At 40.8% G+C, this 17,907-nt stretch overlaps 1 protein-coding gene across 1 annotated transcript in view; it reads right to left on the bottom strand.

Annotated features, from left to right (window-relative positions):
* atp11b (ATPase phospholipid transporting 11B) overlaps positions 1-17,907 on the bottom strand; it is a 54,189-nt gene that overhangs the window by 7,997 nt on the left and 28,285 nt on the right. The window contains exons 22-29 of the mRNA XM_029430111.1: positions 17,654-17,799; positions 16,705-16,764; positions 16,005-16,132; positions 14,782-14,920; positions 12,933-12,998; positions 12,051-12,154; positions 10,198-10,363; positions 1,384-1,542 (exon numbers count right to left, since the gene is read on the bottom strand). Coding sequence (XP_029285971.1) covers positions 1,384-1,542; positions 10,198-10,363; positions 12,051-12,154; positions 12,933-12,998; positions 14,782-14,920; positions 16,005-16,132; positions 16,705-16,764; positions 17,654-17,799 — 968 coding nt within the window. The remainder of the gene's footprint in view (positions 1-1,383; positions 1,543-10,197; positions 10,364-12,050; positions 12,155-12,932; positions 12,999-14,781; positions 14,921-16,004; positions 16,133-16,704; positions 16,765-17,653; positions 17,800-17,907) is intronic.

The raw sequence follows: 17,907 nt of genomic DNA, 5'->3' as shown, positions 1-17,907 counted from the left end.
GCAGAAAGGGCCGATCAGGTCAATTAATCGATGACCCCACTGAGTCACTAGGATTGAGGCAAAAAGTCCCAATAACACTGAAACTGCAGATTCTACAACCACGCAAACTGTGAACTCAGCTCACTCGTCTCTAAAGTGGCACGAGGCAAAAACCTTTCATGAACAAAAAAAAATAAAAAAATCCAGTTATTGATGTTTTATCATCCTTTATCACAAAGACGAGCTACAGCAGAGAAAATGTCTTATCTGCATTTACTGAGAGCTCCCGTTGTTCAGTAAACTGACATCATGATTCAGAACTTTTACAGCTCTCTGCAACAGAAATGCAACATTTCCAAACGCAGCCTAAAAGCTAAGTCGCAGCAGCCCGCCACTTATGAAGCACTTCTACATCTCTTCAGTCGTAGTTGTACGCTAGAGATGTGCACGCCCAAATGTGGTGTTCGGATCATAAACAATGTCGACCAGCTAGCTATCATCTGGCATCATCTCAAGTGGAGAGGCCCTAAAATGAACAACAGGACCTACAGCACAATATGAGACTCAACCTAAAGCTGGTAACTTAATAATTGACATATAGACAACCGTGTCATCTGTTAAAGTGCATTACAGATTAGGCAGTTCTCCTTAAAAAAACTGACACCAACCTTTGATTTGAAGGGAGTATTGAATAGAAACAGAAGAGACAGAACCACAGATAGCATAGATGATTAAGACATAAAGACACATAGGATAATAGACAGACCCGCCCTAATGTAGGGGCTACACAAAGAAGACCGGTTACGGTGTAATATTGAGACCTGCTGGGTGCCTGTATATCGCAGCTGTCTACATTGTAAAAATACTGGAATCCACATTCTCCCTGGCTACTATCAAACATCCATTGCAGTGCATGCTATGTGGAAGGCGTGGCCATTACAATCTATTCAGTCATTGGTCTCTATAATTTTGGTTACAAGGTGAACTGATATATTTCTGATAGTACACTGTGGATATAAGATTAAGCACATCGTTCAGCCTGCTTAATGAAAATGTTCAGACTCTCCCAACGCGGACATTCGATGGAAATTACAAACTCATAACAGTGCAGTCCGTGATGGCTTCATCCACACATCTTCAGCCTCTACCTCCTCGTTCGGTTGTTGTCCACAGGTTTTGCTAAGCCGCAGCGTAAAACCAGTGTCTCTGACGGCCTGAAACCCTGCTTCCCAACAACAGTATGACTCAACCCGCAACAGATCTGAACAAGACAGACTTACAGTAGAGTTGTAGCCACATTAAGGTCTAAAAGACTCAGGACTGCAGCCCACATTTTTGACACCAAGTGGTGATGCTGGTTCATCAGGATTCATAATGATTGTTCGTTGCCGTCGTCCTCCCCACCTGTTGCTGCGGCTGGATGCGTTGCAATTGTTGGCGCTGGCCTGGCACTGCCCCGGTTATTTGCTCCAGGAGGCGGGCCAGGCGGGAACAGCCGCTCTGCCCATGTTGGTAGCAGCACAGGGACTCCACACAGCTGAGGGTCTGGGGGGCTGATAGAGACTGGAGGGCAGAGAAAGAGAAAGAGAAAGAGAAGGAAAGAGGAGAAAATAAAAAATAAAAAGCAAAAGAGATGAAAGAGAGAGAAGTGAGTGGAGAAAGATTGAGAAAAGGGAAGAAATTAATACCAACTCTATACGGGTTCACTGTGATGACAGGATGATGGACGACCGGAGGATGACATATTGCATGCTGTCACAGGAAGAATGATGTACAAGGAAAACATTCAAAACATGCTACACAAAGGGTTGAAATGTCGCAAATAAATACAGAAATCATAAAACCTGTAAACACAGAAATCTCTGAGGAAGAACACAAACGATCTTATATTCTTTTAGAGTGGTTGTAAAGGAGATTAAATCTGCTTTATTTGGAAATCACTTTAAATGTGTCACTATGATCAGATTACATCTTTTTTTAAATGTCAACCTTTAACTGGTTGAAGTTTCTACAATGTTTTGACATGAGTACTGAAAGCCCCAGAGCTATCATATGAATGTGCATTAAACAAAAGCAGTGTTATCATATATCCTGATCTTTTTCCTTATGCATATGTTAAAAACTAGTGCAAAACTACCAGATATTGTCTGTATTAATGGAGAAGTTGACATTGAAATTCTAAGACTGAAACTATATTTTATGATTAATCACACTTGTTTCAAATGAGCCAGTGATGCATTGGTAGACAAAGCTGAATGAAGTTGCTGCATAGAAACCTGCAGGGTCAGGCGGCTCTGTTAACCTGAGTCAGCAGCCGAGAGAGAGAGAGAGAGAGAGAGAGAGAGAGAGAGAGAGCGAGAGAGAGAGAGAGAAGAGAGAGAGAGAAGAGAGAGAGAGAAAGAGAGAGAGAGAAGAGAGAGAGAGAGAAAGAGAGAAAGAGAGACAGAGAGAGAGAGAGAGAAAGAGAGAGAGAGAGAGAGAGAGAGAGTGTGATGAGAAGAGAAAAAGTGAAGCGCAGAGAGACGAAGCAGAGACAGAGTGTGAGGTTACACTCATGAAGTTTGCATCCTGTACGCTCCTTTTCTATAGCACAACGGGACGATAGATTAACCTCAGACTAACTTCAGGGACCCGCATGGCGCCATAAATCAGCTTTGATTTCTACACTTTGCAATTATCAATTACAGGCGTTATTTGTGGATATGTTTCTTAAAAATCAAGCAACTTTTAAGCAATAAAAGTGTTAAAACCTGCAGTTTATTTCAGCATATTGAGAGCCAAGTAAACACTAAGATGGTCAACATTCAGCAAGTCCAGGAACAATGTGTTTTATAGGAAACTATTTCTGAATTTATATTTGATCATTTGATGGCGTCTCCTGTGATACAGCCTACATTTCTCCTGTTCTGTAGCTTTATATCCTTTTGTAGCCTTATGTATTCCACAGTGCTTTTGTATTGTGATGCTGCCGTTGTTGCAACTCTCTGCAGCAGAAATTGGAGACACTTGGCCTTAAACCAAACTTCTGCTTCTTGGCTGGCAAAAGCAAAACACAAACAGGACAATGTGATTTATTCTGGCAAGGTCAGGTGTCCCTGGATAATAAATGCGTGCTTTTTTTTCGGTCCTCTATCAGAACATATTGCTTTTTCTCCTTCGGATTAAAGGCAAAACATTTGTTCTTGTAACTGTAACACAACAGTCTCCACTTAAGCAAAGAGCAAAGTTGTAGAATGTGATTATTCCAAGCGCACATACAGTCTCTAAACCACTGTAGAAGCACGGCTGCAGCCGTAGATGGTAATGTGTCCTCGACTAGTGTTTATCTGTTGGTGAAGTTTAACTTTGTTGATATGGCCGTAAGCTTTTCATCAACGCTAAGATGACTGATTTTAGCCTGCGTTAATCTACCAATCGAATCCACCTGTGAAGCAGCATCAGCTGAGAGGGTGACATCATCTCCTCGCTGATTTACTGTATTAGCAAGAGTTCAGCTTAAGTTCATGTTTGCTGTTCTTTTAGCACAACCTGATGTGGCTTTACACAACAAAGGCAGCAGAGCAAACGTAATAGTCTTGTGTTCACAGTATGAATTCTAAAAATATAATAAATCTTCTCTATATTTAGAGAAAACAAAAAACTGAAAATCCTAAATTATAGAACAAGGACTTCAAAATCATACTTAAAACGCAAAAGGGGTTATATGAGATATCAAATACTTACAAGCAGACCATGATACATTATTCAGGCTTCAATATGGAGTATAATTATGGTGGGTGGTACAACAAATATACAATGACAATGAAGTCAGCATGCCAACAGCATTCTAACTCTGATCCCAGATCTGACAACAGTGAGGGGTGACTTGAGAGCGAGGGGGGGGAGGATGGGGACAATCATGGTTGGGTAAGGATGAAGTTTATTCATGGTGTGTGCTATATGTGTGGGAGAGGATGGGGCCATTCATACGGGAAGTGAGACCAACAGAGACATACAGGGGTCCTACTTTTCACAATAATAAAAGGGCCGTGCAGGTGCAGCTGTGACGGCTGTGGGTGAATGACTGAAGGTGCAGATTGTTTTAACCAAATATAAAGGACATATGTGGTTGACTGCAGCTGTTCGGGTTGGTCCTAGGGTGAAGCCATAATGCTGGGGCAGTGACAGTACGAGGGGGACAATGGGAGTGAAGTATGGTACTACCTAGGGGAGCAGGGGTCTGGGCCGGGGGCAGCAGGGGGAGGATAAGCAGCTAGCAGGTGCCAATTGTCCTCCCCTGGGCTCCGCTGGGCTTTAACAGGGTCATATTCTGGGCCGACTGAACCCTCACCCTCTTCCATCTGAAGGACACAAGATGCTTACAGTGAGCCCCACGGGCTAGTCAAACATCAGTCAGCCAGGAAGACTGTTGCTAGGTCAGACACAGCAACATAACCAGTAAAGCAAGCCTGTTAACTAACCAATCACACTGATAGATATATCCACAGTGGTCATTTTGTCTCATATTAAGTCGAGTCAGTTTACATTATCGATTAATCCCTCAAATATTTTCTCATTTAATTGATTGGTCTATAAAATGTCAGACAAGATGATGCACCTAAATGTCTTTTTTTGTCAGTCAAAAAGCCAAACATATTCAGTTTAATATGAAATGAAACGGAGAGAAGAAGGAAATCTCCACATCTTAGGGCTGAACAAACTGCTATTTCTGCCATTTTTGAAAAATGACTATCGATTATGAAAATAGTTTATTTTACTGATAAGTTGATTGATTGTAACAGCTATAGTTTCCACAGTATAACATTTCTGAACAAAATACTATTTGATTATTAGAATGAAGTTTTTCATTTGGGTGAGATTTGAAATGATCTCATACCATTGGTATTATTTGTTGTTAGATCTATGGACTCAATACAAAGACTGAATGAGGATACAGTGCATATGTTCTTCAGTGTTGCTTATTTACCAACCAGCAGATTCATTGTCAGTTAGTAAGCAAGCAGTCAGTCAGCGAGTCAGTCCAGGCGGCACTGTAGGGGGGGCAGTTAAAAACACTTCTGACCACCACGCTACAGTGCGCTCTGATAAACTCATACATACAGTATATAGAGACCAAATCAATGCTGGTCCCCTTGTTAAAGCCCTTCACAAGTGACCTCGCCAACAATCTTCCACATAGCAACAGAGTTGAGGGCACATTTTTGGCTTACAGGGCAAATAAGAAACCGCTGCTTCCTGCTGTTTGACACAAGACACCGATGTGCATCCCAGGTCTTATTCTCCCTGCCACAGATCTGCACCTCATCCTAATTGGCACAGTGAGGTTATCATGAATCAATGCTGGAGAAGAAGTTTTTCAGAAGATTTGAGTGGGGATGATGAGGTCACTGGAGGAGGGCTTTAACTCTCACAAAAGCAAGAGGCAAGTGAACACAGACAGAAGCTGCGGGCGTAAGAAAGATGTCTCCAGGGAAACGCATCCTTCTAGTGCAGATAAGACTAAATCTATTAGTATCCAAAGCAATTAACCTGCTGCTGAATCTATCAGAGCTACAGAGTAGGCAAACAACGGCAAACCCAGGAGAGCCCTCAGGGTTCTTTTGCGATTACCTCCCTCTGATCTAATTAAAAAAAGAAAAAGACTCCGATAGATACGGGACCTCTTTCAACAGAACTGAGTAAAGCGCATCATACGGCGCATAGAAATGAATAAGCACTTTGATTTTGAACGCAGTAAGAGCATCTTGTGTAGTTCTACCAATTCAACAAACGTAATACTCAAACTGAGGAAATAGGATTTATTTTGCATAATGTGCTTTGTGCCCCCCCCCTTACTATAATGCACTTATGATCAGTGAGTCTGCAGTTTGTTTCTGCTCATTGCCTTTGTGGGATGGGAACTGTATTGCTTATATTGTTGGTGACTTGGAACATAAACTCCGCTGCCAGTTTTATTTTTTGGTTTCACCTCGCTAAAACTACTGCAAGTAAAAGTGCTTCTGTGAAGGTAACAAAAGTTCAGCTTTTGTTGAAACTGCTTTGAAGAGCCGTTTCTAATCAACCCTTGATTGATACAACAGCAGCGCCACAAAGTGCAGCCTCCAAAAAGAACATGAAGTTGAATCACAACCCATTTCAAAACGGTTTTAAAAAGGTAAGCATTAAACCTTTGGGAAGGTGGGAGTCATTGGAGCGCTGTTGTATTAGACTGCATTAGTTTTAGCGATGTGTTGTACTGGTGACTTAGTGTTATGGAAACAACTATAAACATACAACTAGGCCATTATCCTTTATAAATACAGAGTAGCATTCCCCAGCAATTGCTTTAGAACCATCAGAGTGAACATGCCACAGCTGTAAGGACAAAGATATGCATGCAGCAAACATCAGCCTTGAAATGCTGCCAAAAGCGCTTTTTTTCTTTCATTCTCAATGAATTTGCAGATTATAAATGTCAGAAGATTATAATATTATAATATCCCAGAGCCCAAGGTGATGTGTTAAAAGTGATTTTTATCTGACCCGCAGTCTGAAACTCATCAAATCATACATAACAAAAGAAAGCATTAAATCTGAATCAGAGAATATTTTATATTTTTGCCTGAAAATTGACAAACAATTAATAGATTATCGTGATAGTTACTAATAAATGGTGTTCTGCACCTATTAACCAGAAACAAAATACAACGATGTTTACCCTATTAACATGATCTCGCACAGTGACTGTACATATAAGCAAACTAAAACTCAACACAAGACAGAGCCGTCCAATATCACGATGGCTTGGGGCTTTTCTCTTCACCGAAGAGAGCTCACACTATTGCTAGCATTTCCCTTAAAAGGCTGCTACCAGTGATACTTGCTATGACAGCGCAAGATCTTCAAGTCATCGTCTAAAACGGCTTTGATAATAACACAGCAGTCGCTCATGCTTCTAACAGGACAGCATCATGCTGCTGCACAAGGCGAACTCGACCAGTCCAAGAGAGTCTGTCATGCAGCTGTGGGGGGGGGCATCAGTCTTGTGCTGTGGGTCTGCTGAAACCATGCAGGTGGACTGAACTCTGCGGTGAGGAGGGTGCATCAGGTGGGGATCCCAGTTTGAGGATGTTTGGCTGAGCATACGTCAAGGGGACGGACCATGCTATAGATAAAAGGGGAGGTGTGATGGGCTGCAACATGCGACTCTATGATTTGTCACTTCAACATTAGCGTGGCATGCCAGACAGTGTTTGTATGACAAGACCACGAGCCGTTGGTCTGACCAGGTGCTTTGGGATTTGGGATTAATGCAGATTTCACTGTCAGAATGAATCAGGATCTGAGTAGCCTCCGTACGAGAACATTGCTATCACACTATGAGTGCTGGGGGGTGGGCAATTATGTCACATTCATTCATCTGTTTTTCCATGCAGTGGGGGTGTAATGATAGCACCATGCTGTAACAGGCAGGAGTGGTGCACATCTCACTGGTCAGCACCTCACTAAGATGCAACACATGCAGCAGCTGAAATGCTTCATGTCACATTTGTTTGTATTATCTTCTACCCCTGAAAAGCCCCAAAATATGTGTATCCCAATCCCCATCACAATCACAGAGAATGCTGATTGGCTTGTCCAGGGCATGCAGTCACAGATATAACAGGAAACCTGTTCCAACAGTAACAGCACACGTCTCCGTGTACTGCCAGTGTTAGGAACAGGCCTCAGTGGGACTAAATCAAGTCCAGACCTGGGTGGAAGAACATTTCCGTATTGTCTGAATGATCATTAACAGGAGCGCTTGTTTCATAAAGCAATGTTTCTAGTTTTTAGAGGCTGTCCATGCTAAGGTCTTTTCAGACGGGGGGGGGGGGGGGGGGGGTGTAATTGAAGCGCCCACTCATTCATTTTCAACGAGAGACGAGCGGGAAGCAATCCCATGAAGCTGTCGCGTCATGCTCGTCTCGCCCACAAGTGCAAATCAGTGAGTACCCTGAAATATATCAGTTTTGGGGACACAGGCAGGAGGGCTTTCACATGAAGAGTAACTCACTATTACACTTACTAACTGAACTCATTTGAAAGTCGGTAGTTATGTTATTTAGTTAAAGACTAAATAAGAAATGATATATTTTAACATGTTGCTATAGTCTAAAGAAAACTAAGTTTGATTGGCAGGGATAGTGCACAGAAGAGAGCGGCGTTTACTCGTCACCTGATTTTGAAACAAATCCTAATCTCTGCATCAATAATCTAAGTACATGTTTCAGAAAATGTAAGACTTTTAAGACATTGTGCAAACTATCTGACCTAAAACTTTTAAAATCAAATATATTTTTTTATTTGAAAAAGTCTGAACTTTGCATAAGAAGTCAATTTAAAGTAAAGAAGGGTACGTAACATGCTTTTTGTTGTGCCTATCATATTCAGTTGAACATAGTCCTCTAATAACATAACCCAACTGACTTCATTCACTTTAACAGCTTTATATTAGAAACCCTGCATCAAAACCCTGCAGTGGTTTCTATAAGTGCTGAAATATTTATGAAGGTGAAATTAAATTTAGAAGGAGCAGCGTCTATGCAGGGAAAACTGGACAAACCACTAAAGTTGGTTGACAATTCACAAACATATTCAGATGCATCCCTAAAAATACTAATATAGAAATGTTACTTTTGAATAAAGCACTCCTGGGATACTTGTTTTATTTGAATTGATTTTTAGATGTATTTTAAGCCCAGGTCTGAATCAGTCTCATCTCCTCTACCTAATTTTGCCCAGCTGGCTCTTGGCTCTGGAGAGAGGCTGCAGAGCGATGAAGTCATCACCTATCGCCACACGGTTGGAATACATCTACACCAGGAGAATACACAAAGAGGACGCGAGGAAGAACACACACACACACACACACACACAGAGAGGTTAAAAATCTAATTCTCATACACACACGCATTTAAAAAACACACAGTTTATACTGTACCCACTTTCAGAATCACACACACATACACACAAAGACAAAACGGGACAAAGGTTAGAGCAGAAACAACAAACACCACATAGGATTGGAAAAGGCAGTTTGAGAAACAAGAGGAGCGTTTTGAAAGGAGGAAGGAATAAGATAAAACATAAACAGTCTCCAGCTGGACGAATCAATACATAACAGCGCTGGTCAGCTGAGAGGTGACCAGGCACACTGTGTGTATGTGTACGCTTGTGTAGTGGATCAAAATGTAGTCATGCGGTGTGTGTGTGTGTGTGTGTGTGTAACATCATGCTGTTCCTGTAAAGAAAATAAGTAACTCATGACCACTGAGGCTGAGAAAAATGTGAACATTTCCTCTTTGTGTGGAGAATCTGAGTTACCTTGACATTTTACTTTATGTTCTCCCTCTAGGCGCTCGTCATATTACAGGAAATATAATTCCCATTTTTCTGATACAAGTAGGATTGAGTATTAAATCTTGCACTGTACATAGAAGAAGACAGTTGAACTGCTGGGATACGTTTGTCCTTACCTGAGCTATTTCATTACTTTTAATGAGTTTCACTTTTGAGCCTGCAGAGCTTATAGAAAAAGCCTAAAACTGTAGAAATTAGCTTTTTAACTCGTGTCAAATCTGTCCCATAGGTTTTAAATATATACTTAATGATTCCACTGGATCATTTGCCTGATGATTATTTCTTTGGGAGTTTTTATAGAACGTTCCTTTCTCTCATCGTGCTTTTATACATGTTTTAAATCATGATTTCGCACCGACAAAAAAGAAGGTCATTTTGGCTTCGATCACTAAACCTGCTAAATAATAATGCAACTTACGGTCTTTAAGATTTCCAGAACTTAACAACTATTGAGAGCACATATAAGCAAAGACAACATCTGCAGAGTGGACACGCAGGACATATGCAGGATCGTACAAAAGGTTTCACTGAAAAAGTGAGTTGAGCGAACTGCTGCGACTTAAAGCTACTGAACCTTAGAGTCAGGCCAGCAGGGTGCAGGGCATGTGAAACACAGGGACACCTCTGGGCATGTGAAACACAGGGACACCTCTGGGAAATAAAGAGATAAATGCTGGATGAGCCTCTTTAAATCCCAGCCAATCGGAAATAGAAGCTGTACTTTGTACCACGTATAATCCACTTTACAGGATTGGCTGGACTTCTTTACAATGGTTCCCAGACAAAAACCTGTAAAAAGTCTTCTCTTTCACTTCCTGCCCCTCCTCCCCATGTTACCTGACTCTTCTGTGTGCTGGTGGGCTGCAGATGTCGGTAGAAGACCTTCTTCACCACATCAGGAAAGAGGCAAGTTATGACGATGATGATGATTGCGAACCAGGCTGAACCGCTAGACAGCAGCTGTACGAATACAAAGTACATGTCCTGCGTGTGGAGGAATGGCCTGGAGGGAAGGGACACAATGGTTACATACTGCAGAAGAAAGGAGACACAAATATATATTTTCATTTTTCTAAGCCTGGCTCATTTCACTTTGCTCTGTTCAATGTAAAATCTGATTTCACTGGCAGTTGCACTCATGCTCTTAAAGTGATTGAATTATTCTTAAACACAACGCCAAGTTAAGAACCTGTGCAGATGTCACACCACAAATATCAATCATGTGGCTCCGAACTGATTTGACTCGATTGAGTAAATTGCTTGAAACTGATCCGATCAATCAAAAATACATTCGGGTAATCTGGGGACGATTCTAACAAAGACTCAGAGAATTTTTTTTTCTAATTATTTAAAGTAAATACCGTAATTTTCGGACTATAAGCCGCACCTGACTATAAGCCGCAGACGCTAAATTGACTGATGTGTATGTAGCCGGTCTGTAGCTGACACCACGATGCGTTGTGTTGTGTAGAACCGGGAAATAACGATGGAGAACTTCTGCCTGTTCAATCAGCATTTATTGTCTCTGACCGTTGGTGTTTTCCTTAATTTGTCCATAAATTACCGTTGAAACAGAAGAAACACATGGAAGTCATCATCATACGGTAACTCCACAGTCAGGGGTTTTTGGACATGCACCCCTCTCTTCCACGTTTCCTTCTAACCGTCCCCCAGAAAGTGCCGGTTTCAGGAGTATCAACATAAAAGCATATTTAACAAAATAAGACTCCTCGAAATAAATATATATGCATTTCTAAGTTTTTTTTCCACAATGAGGGTGTCTCACAAACTGTCTCGCTCTCGTAATGTCCGTCTGTCTCTCGTACCACTCGCTACTTTTGCGCACTCTTTCCCGGCATCCGGTGGACTGTAACCTGTAAAATCCATAGATTTAGGAATTCCCCTAGTGGCCGTTAGCTGTAAAAATCCACAGATAAGCCGCACCGTTATATAAGCCGCAGGGTCGCAAAATGTGGAAAAAGTCGCGGCTTATAGTCCGGAAATTACGGTAATAGCTTGAATATATTTCAGTGAGAAACTTGTGCACGATTATCTTTATATAAATCAGCTACTCTTATTGTGATTCTACTGCGCTCTAGATGAACACTACCCACTACACTGGGGGTGAACTTATGTCCCATTATGTACTCTCGTGTCCACTTACTTTCATTTCCCTATCAAAGTAATCATTTATTACCAACGGTAACGATGTGAATGTGAGGATTTAACACTTTAGATTTCGCTTTGTTTTCTTTCACAAGACAGCCATAGTGCAGGGCCCGATGATTCACGTGTTGCAGAAACCCGGACGGGATTGCAGAATTTGAGACTAAAAAAAGGAAATCAACTTTAAAACGAGGAATTTGCCAAAACGTGGAAACAATTTATACAAATCTGGGTGTTCCCTACGGTTCCTATTTTTTTTCTCTTCAAATTGCCTAAAACGGATGAACAGAAAACAACTACGGCGCTATGCTTTGGTGTGATTTACGGGCGCGCTGCTTCTCTCCTCCGCTCTCTGTGTCTCAGCTCCTCCTCCTCGACACACACACGGATGCCATTGCAATTTAATCTGCATGTATGTATGTTCCCAGTAGATTGAGCAGAGAGACCGTGTAAGAAAAAGGCAAAGCATCGTCTTTGTACCCAAACAAGGAAAAACATGAACTTTGCAAGAAGCCTCTTCTTACCAGATGATGCCTCCATAGAAGAGCGAGAAGATGAAGTAGAAGGCAATCGAACCCCACGTCACAAAATGGTTCATCCACGTCCAGAAATGAGTCTCTAAAGCAAGCTGTTATTACACACATACACAAACACAGGCACACATAGGAGGGGGAGGAAAAGAAAGCTAAGCGTAAAACTCTGAGACCGGGACAGTTAGGGCATCAATACACCACAGCAATCTGTCAGTGCTGTGAAAAAGACCATGACCCCAACCTGTGACAAATCCTTTCCTGCTAATGGACACTGACATCATTTTAATTCTTCACGACATACTGTACTTCATATACTGTGGCAACACAAGTGTGACCGTGCTACACTGCGCTCAGCTAACGGACACAGCAACCGTCATTTGTGACCAGGAGACGGCACAGAGACTCACAAACACACACAAAGACATACGGTCACCTCATCAATTTGAGAACAACGGATTTTAAGCTCAATATTCAATTGTCTTTTGTGTTTAATTTGGTTGACTGACTCCAGAGTATAATATCTATCTTTAGCATGCTACATGCTGTACATCGTTCTTTGGCTGATTTTTGCCGTTTAGTGCCGAGCAGATAACATACATGCAGGTTTCTGCACAAACCAAGCACTCCTTACGCTGATATTACACGGTCATTAAATAATAAGAAACACACCATACACATTTACAGCTGAATATAACAGAACGTATGTTACTATAGTTAAATAAAATATGAAAGACACTTAAGTTTGAGCTAAAGAGTCACAGAAAAACAGTAAAAGGTAGACATAATGTGAGATCTTAAAATACTAACCAATACCATTCTGAGAAATTAAACGGGCTCCTTTGTTGTGAGAGCATACGATTGGATGTAATTTACCTTTAATGTGACTGTGATGACCATGACAGTAAAGACCAGCGTTCCAAATGTCCAGTTCCCAAACATCTATAAAACAGACATAAAGCTGTTAATTGAACAGTCAACAGTATTACACAATGGAAAGAAAACATGTTTACATGCACGGATCCAGCTACTAACAACATAACACTATAATAAATAAACCAATAAACATAATGTTACTCATCCTTCAGCACTACTACACTCGTAATAGCCTGCAAATCATTCAAATATAAATCAGGGACATTTTGTCTGCTATTCACTAGAATGAATAATAGATACCAAACAAAGCAGTCACAGTTGCAGTATTTGATATTTACAGATTATGTTGCGATAATAATAAAACAAGTCAAACCACAAATCGGGATAAACGGTGGGAGTGGGGGCAGGTGAGACAAGGTGAGCAGTGTTGTGCTTCAGTTGTGGAATGGAGAGAACATCTACAAGTCGTCAGTCTCAGTTAGAAATGTATGATTGCCCTCAATGAGGCCTTTGCCCTCCGACTGTGCGACTACCGTCGGTCGCTTTGCCACCTGCTATGAGAATCACTTCACTTGTAGTTGGAGAGTTGTGGAGGGGGTATTGTTTTGTTGCCAAGCATTTCAGGACCCTGCTGGAGTCTGAACACTTATAGTAAACTAACAGTCTGAGATGTATCCTCAGAAACAAATCTGGGCCCCTTACAGGAACATTGTTCAAGTTTCAGTTTATTTATATCTAAAATAAACTCTGCGGAACCTTTTTAGGATCTATTTACTTGTCCTTGTCTAACCATCATCACCTTTCAAAGTAACACTTTTGTTAAACCTTTCACCTTGTCCAGACTTGTCATGATCAAAGTACGAACTGACACTTGTTATTAAATATTTGAAAGCATAAATCAAGTTAATGGCCGCAGCCGGGTGGGAAACAAATGATCTTTGCCTCTGTTGAGAGATTTGAAGCCTGCGTGCTGTATGTTTATAGGTTATGATAATTCTATGTGTGGATTTAAATGTTCTAATACGGAGACATTTGAACTGCGAACTGAACGCACAATTAACTTTACGATAAAAAAAAATGGAGGAATCCAAACTGATTGCAATTTACGAGAATCATCAGGGTTCAATGAGCCACAGTTTTAGAATCGTATCGCTTATTTCAATGTTTAAAACTAAATTGTTCAACATGTAAATATACTGTAGAGCAATTATATTAGCTAGACAAAAATATGTTTAGGAATCCTCCTGATAGTCTTGTCATAAACCCCCCAAGGAGACATGCATTCAACTGTAGAGCAGACTCTTACCAGCTGCCTGTTACCCCGCAAGATCTGAAGACATGCACAGCGTGAAGGTAGAAGGAAAAAAGAGAAATCAACAAAAGATAGAAGAAAAGACAAGCGAGTGAGAGCAAAAGGAGCGAGTGCTTTCTGAAATACCAAACTTTAAAAACAGAGAGACAGATGGCAAAGATATGCAGCAGGAAAGGAAACGGAAGAAAACAGATTTGGTGATGAACCAGAGAAGATATGATGAGAAGAAATGGAAAAATGAGTAGAACTGACTCCTCAACAAGTGAATGACATACATGCTGGAACAGTTAGAGATCAACATCAACATGTGTAAAAGGCAGTTGAACAAAAAGACAGAATTAGGAAGAGACATATGAGAAAAGAACAAGATTAAGGGAAGGAGTGACTGAAGGAAGACCAGCAGGCAACCAGCCCCATCAATAACAATAACTCATCATAACATGCACTCACGCATTTCATTATATCCTACTACCAGTCTCATAAAGCATTTTCCTAATATTTTCCAATAAACATAAACACACACAGCCAAGTACTCACCTGTCCATTGCCCATAAGTGTGGTGTCCTCTCCCATCAGTATGTAGGATCCGAAGAAGAAGATGAAGGCGTGGCAGAAGCCCAACAGAGTCCAGTACATGAACGTCCGGAAAGACAGCAGGGAGTTCTTGCTGATGTCTCTGTGGGATACAAACATTTTTATTGTATTTCTGAAGAGGATATACTGTATCAAAGAGCGCTGTCATGTTTCACCGTGATGAATAACTTAATAGTTGGTCACTTACAGAGGGATTCAAGTGTTTATTATAAAACGGGTAGCTCAAAATAAGCAATCCGATTGGTTCATAGCCGTGATGCAATAACCACATACATACGATTATGACGTCTAATTTCTTTGCAGCGATTCAGTATCCTTCTGTGTCTGAGACTACTGTGTGGTCATGGTTGCTTAGCGACAGGGTCACAGGGAAATCACTTCCACCAACACGGAGCAGGTCACAGATTCTAAGTAAAAACATCAGCTGGTGAAAACCTGCTGCAAACTGGAAACATTCAAGGTTGACTTTCTAAAGAGGCCGATTGAGCAGCGTCCGATCTCTAGGAAAGAATCCATCTCCGAAACAACACGCAGCGCTGAACTGAATGAACAGAACACCGTGAAGCAAACGCCATGGGCAGTGCAATGCTTCGACGACTGGACTGGCGGGAGGATAAATGTGTGGTAGACGTTCAAACATGGACAAAAGAGGTTCACTTATTATTATTACTATGATTATTGCCATTATGCTTGCTGGTAATGCAGGCTCCATAGCAACCACCATGTGCAGGCAGGAAGACCAGGAGGGCATGTTTTATTGTGAACATTATTAATTATTAATCAAAACAGATTTAAATTGGAATGTGTCTATAACGTTCATATTGCCATAACTGATGACGAATCATAAAAGCAGTAGCTTACTTCAGGCTGCGATATGTTGCATTATATCGAAGCTAAGGGCCGTTATTTGGCCCGATGCGAAACGGACCAAATATGCAGATGGCAACAAAACATTTAGTTTGATCTCACTTAAAATGTTAAATAACATTCATATTAGCCACATTGTGCATGTAGATGGTGTATATAGCATAAAACAAGTATAACTTTAGTATTTTGTTCATGAATTTATTGCAGACATACTGACTACTGACCACAAACAGTTAACAAACACACACGCTATGCACAAACACACAGTGTGTGCACTTACACAGTACATGTAAACTTACCTGTACAGGCCGGGCTTATTCTGCAGTACGTGTGGATGGACCAGCTGTTCAAACAGACTGTACACCAGGATGGGCAGCGAGGTGAAGCAGATGTTGTACAGTGTCAGGTAAACACTGTCATACAGAGTCTGGGTTGGACAGAGACAGCATTCACTTCACACCAAGCTATTAGCCAACACTGAAATACACTGAATACACTAACCCAACTTAAACGAAACCGTCCCAAAGCTTAATCAGTTTCAGATGCACAGGCAGAAATACAAATGGCAGTAGTTTGTTAGGGCAGCTATAATTCTAAATAAAAGTATTAACTCTAATAACAGACTAAAGCTTGAGCAACAGAGATAATGCCAACAATAGTTTGATAAATCATCTAACTCAAGTTCTAAAGCTATGTTGCATAAATCTTTTAAGAGTTTAAATGCTAAATGTGAGATCCACAGTTTCAATTTTACAGCAACTTTTAATGGCCTCAAGACTAAATCTCATTGAAGTGCTGGCTTGTTGAGCATTGTTAAACTTATAAAATCATATCTAATTAAAAGTGTAAATCAAACTGGATATCAAACTGCCTCGTTGTGCCTCAAGATGAGTTTGAAAAGAAACCTTCGGTGTAGGTAAGAAGGCATTCTGTGCAACATTAAAACCACAAAGAAATCTATAATGACATATGAGACAGTGCAGAGATAAATGGACTTACTTGTTGTGAAAACAGACAGAAGAACTGGTATAAAAACTGGGGCGTGATAAAACACACGTTCTAGAAAAGACAGAGTGAAGGAACGAAACATTAAAAACATTGCAATGAAAGGAGGCGTGGCCGAACACTCCTAAAAACATATTCTGCTCAAGGAATCCATTTAAATTAAGAAATTAAGATGAGTGAGTCCAGCGTTTTCAAAAGTGCTATACACCTTTATTTAGGGACGGGCGATATGGCCAAAATCTTCTACCATGGCAAATGCAATTTTATATCACGGTAACTGTATATATATGACGATACAGTAATTGTTCTTTAAAATCAATTAAGTACTTGTTTGAAATGACCATACCGTACTTCATCACATTTGACTATTTTTCTTCTTTATTTGCCTCACGAGACAAAAATTGAGTAAAAAAAAAAAAGAAGACTCAAACCAAACTGAAACTAAAGCAAATCAAAACGGAAGCGTTATGGTCCCAGAGAATAATCAGTTCAAGTGTTACAGGTTTTAAGGTTAACAGGTGTAAATAAGTACCAGCCTGACTTTAGTCTGTGCAATATTAAGCAATGCAAATCACACAAATACTTACACGAAATGAAAGAAAGACTTTCCTGCAGGATTTGCTCATCTTTCATTTCAAACAGCTGACAAAACTAAAACTACAGTGCAAATATCTGGTAACCATGTAACCAGAGTTCTTCCTCATCCTCCTCCAGTTCTGCATTTACAACAGCGCTCTCCTCCCCCATGTTTGCCCAAATCATGTTACCTTTGCGCAGCAGCTGGATTCACGAGATGCCAAATCTCTACCGGTGGACACATTTCTATTTTCTGTAAACACCGTCATATCGCCCAACCCTACCTTTATTTATATGCCACTTTTCAAAACACTGGATTATTATAACTTTTCATAAACGCATGTGCAGATAAAGTTAAGTTAGTCACCTTGTAGAAAAAGTACTGTACAAGCGTAGCTATTCGAATGTAGTAGAAGTGACCGTGGACCAGCAGAAGTTTAGCCAGGAACTTAAACCTGGCAATTGCATAGTCACTGTTTCTCACGGCCTGACGTCCCTCCTTCCCCATGATACCTGCACACACACACACACACACACACACACACACACACACACATATATATATTGGAGGACACATTGCAGAGTATAGAGACAAAGAGACCATATTGTGTGTGTGTGTGT

Source organism: Cottoperca gobio, chromosome 4 (genome assembly GCF_900634415.1).
Source record: "Cottoperca gobio chromosome 4, fCotGob3.1, whole genome shotgun sequence".
NCBI lineage: Eukaryota > Metazoa > Chordata > Actinopteri > Perciformes > Bovichtidae > Cottoperca > Cottoperca gobio.
Note: the sequence above shows the minus strand (reverse complement) of the source record. Positions and strands in the feature narration are given on the sequence as shown.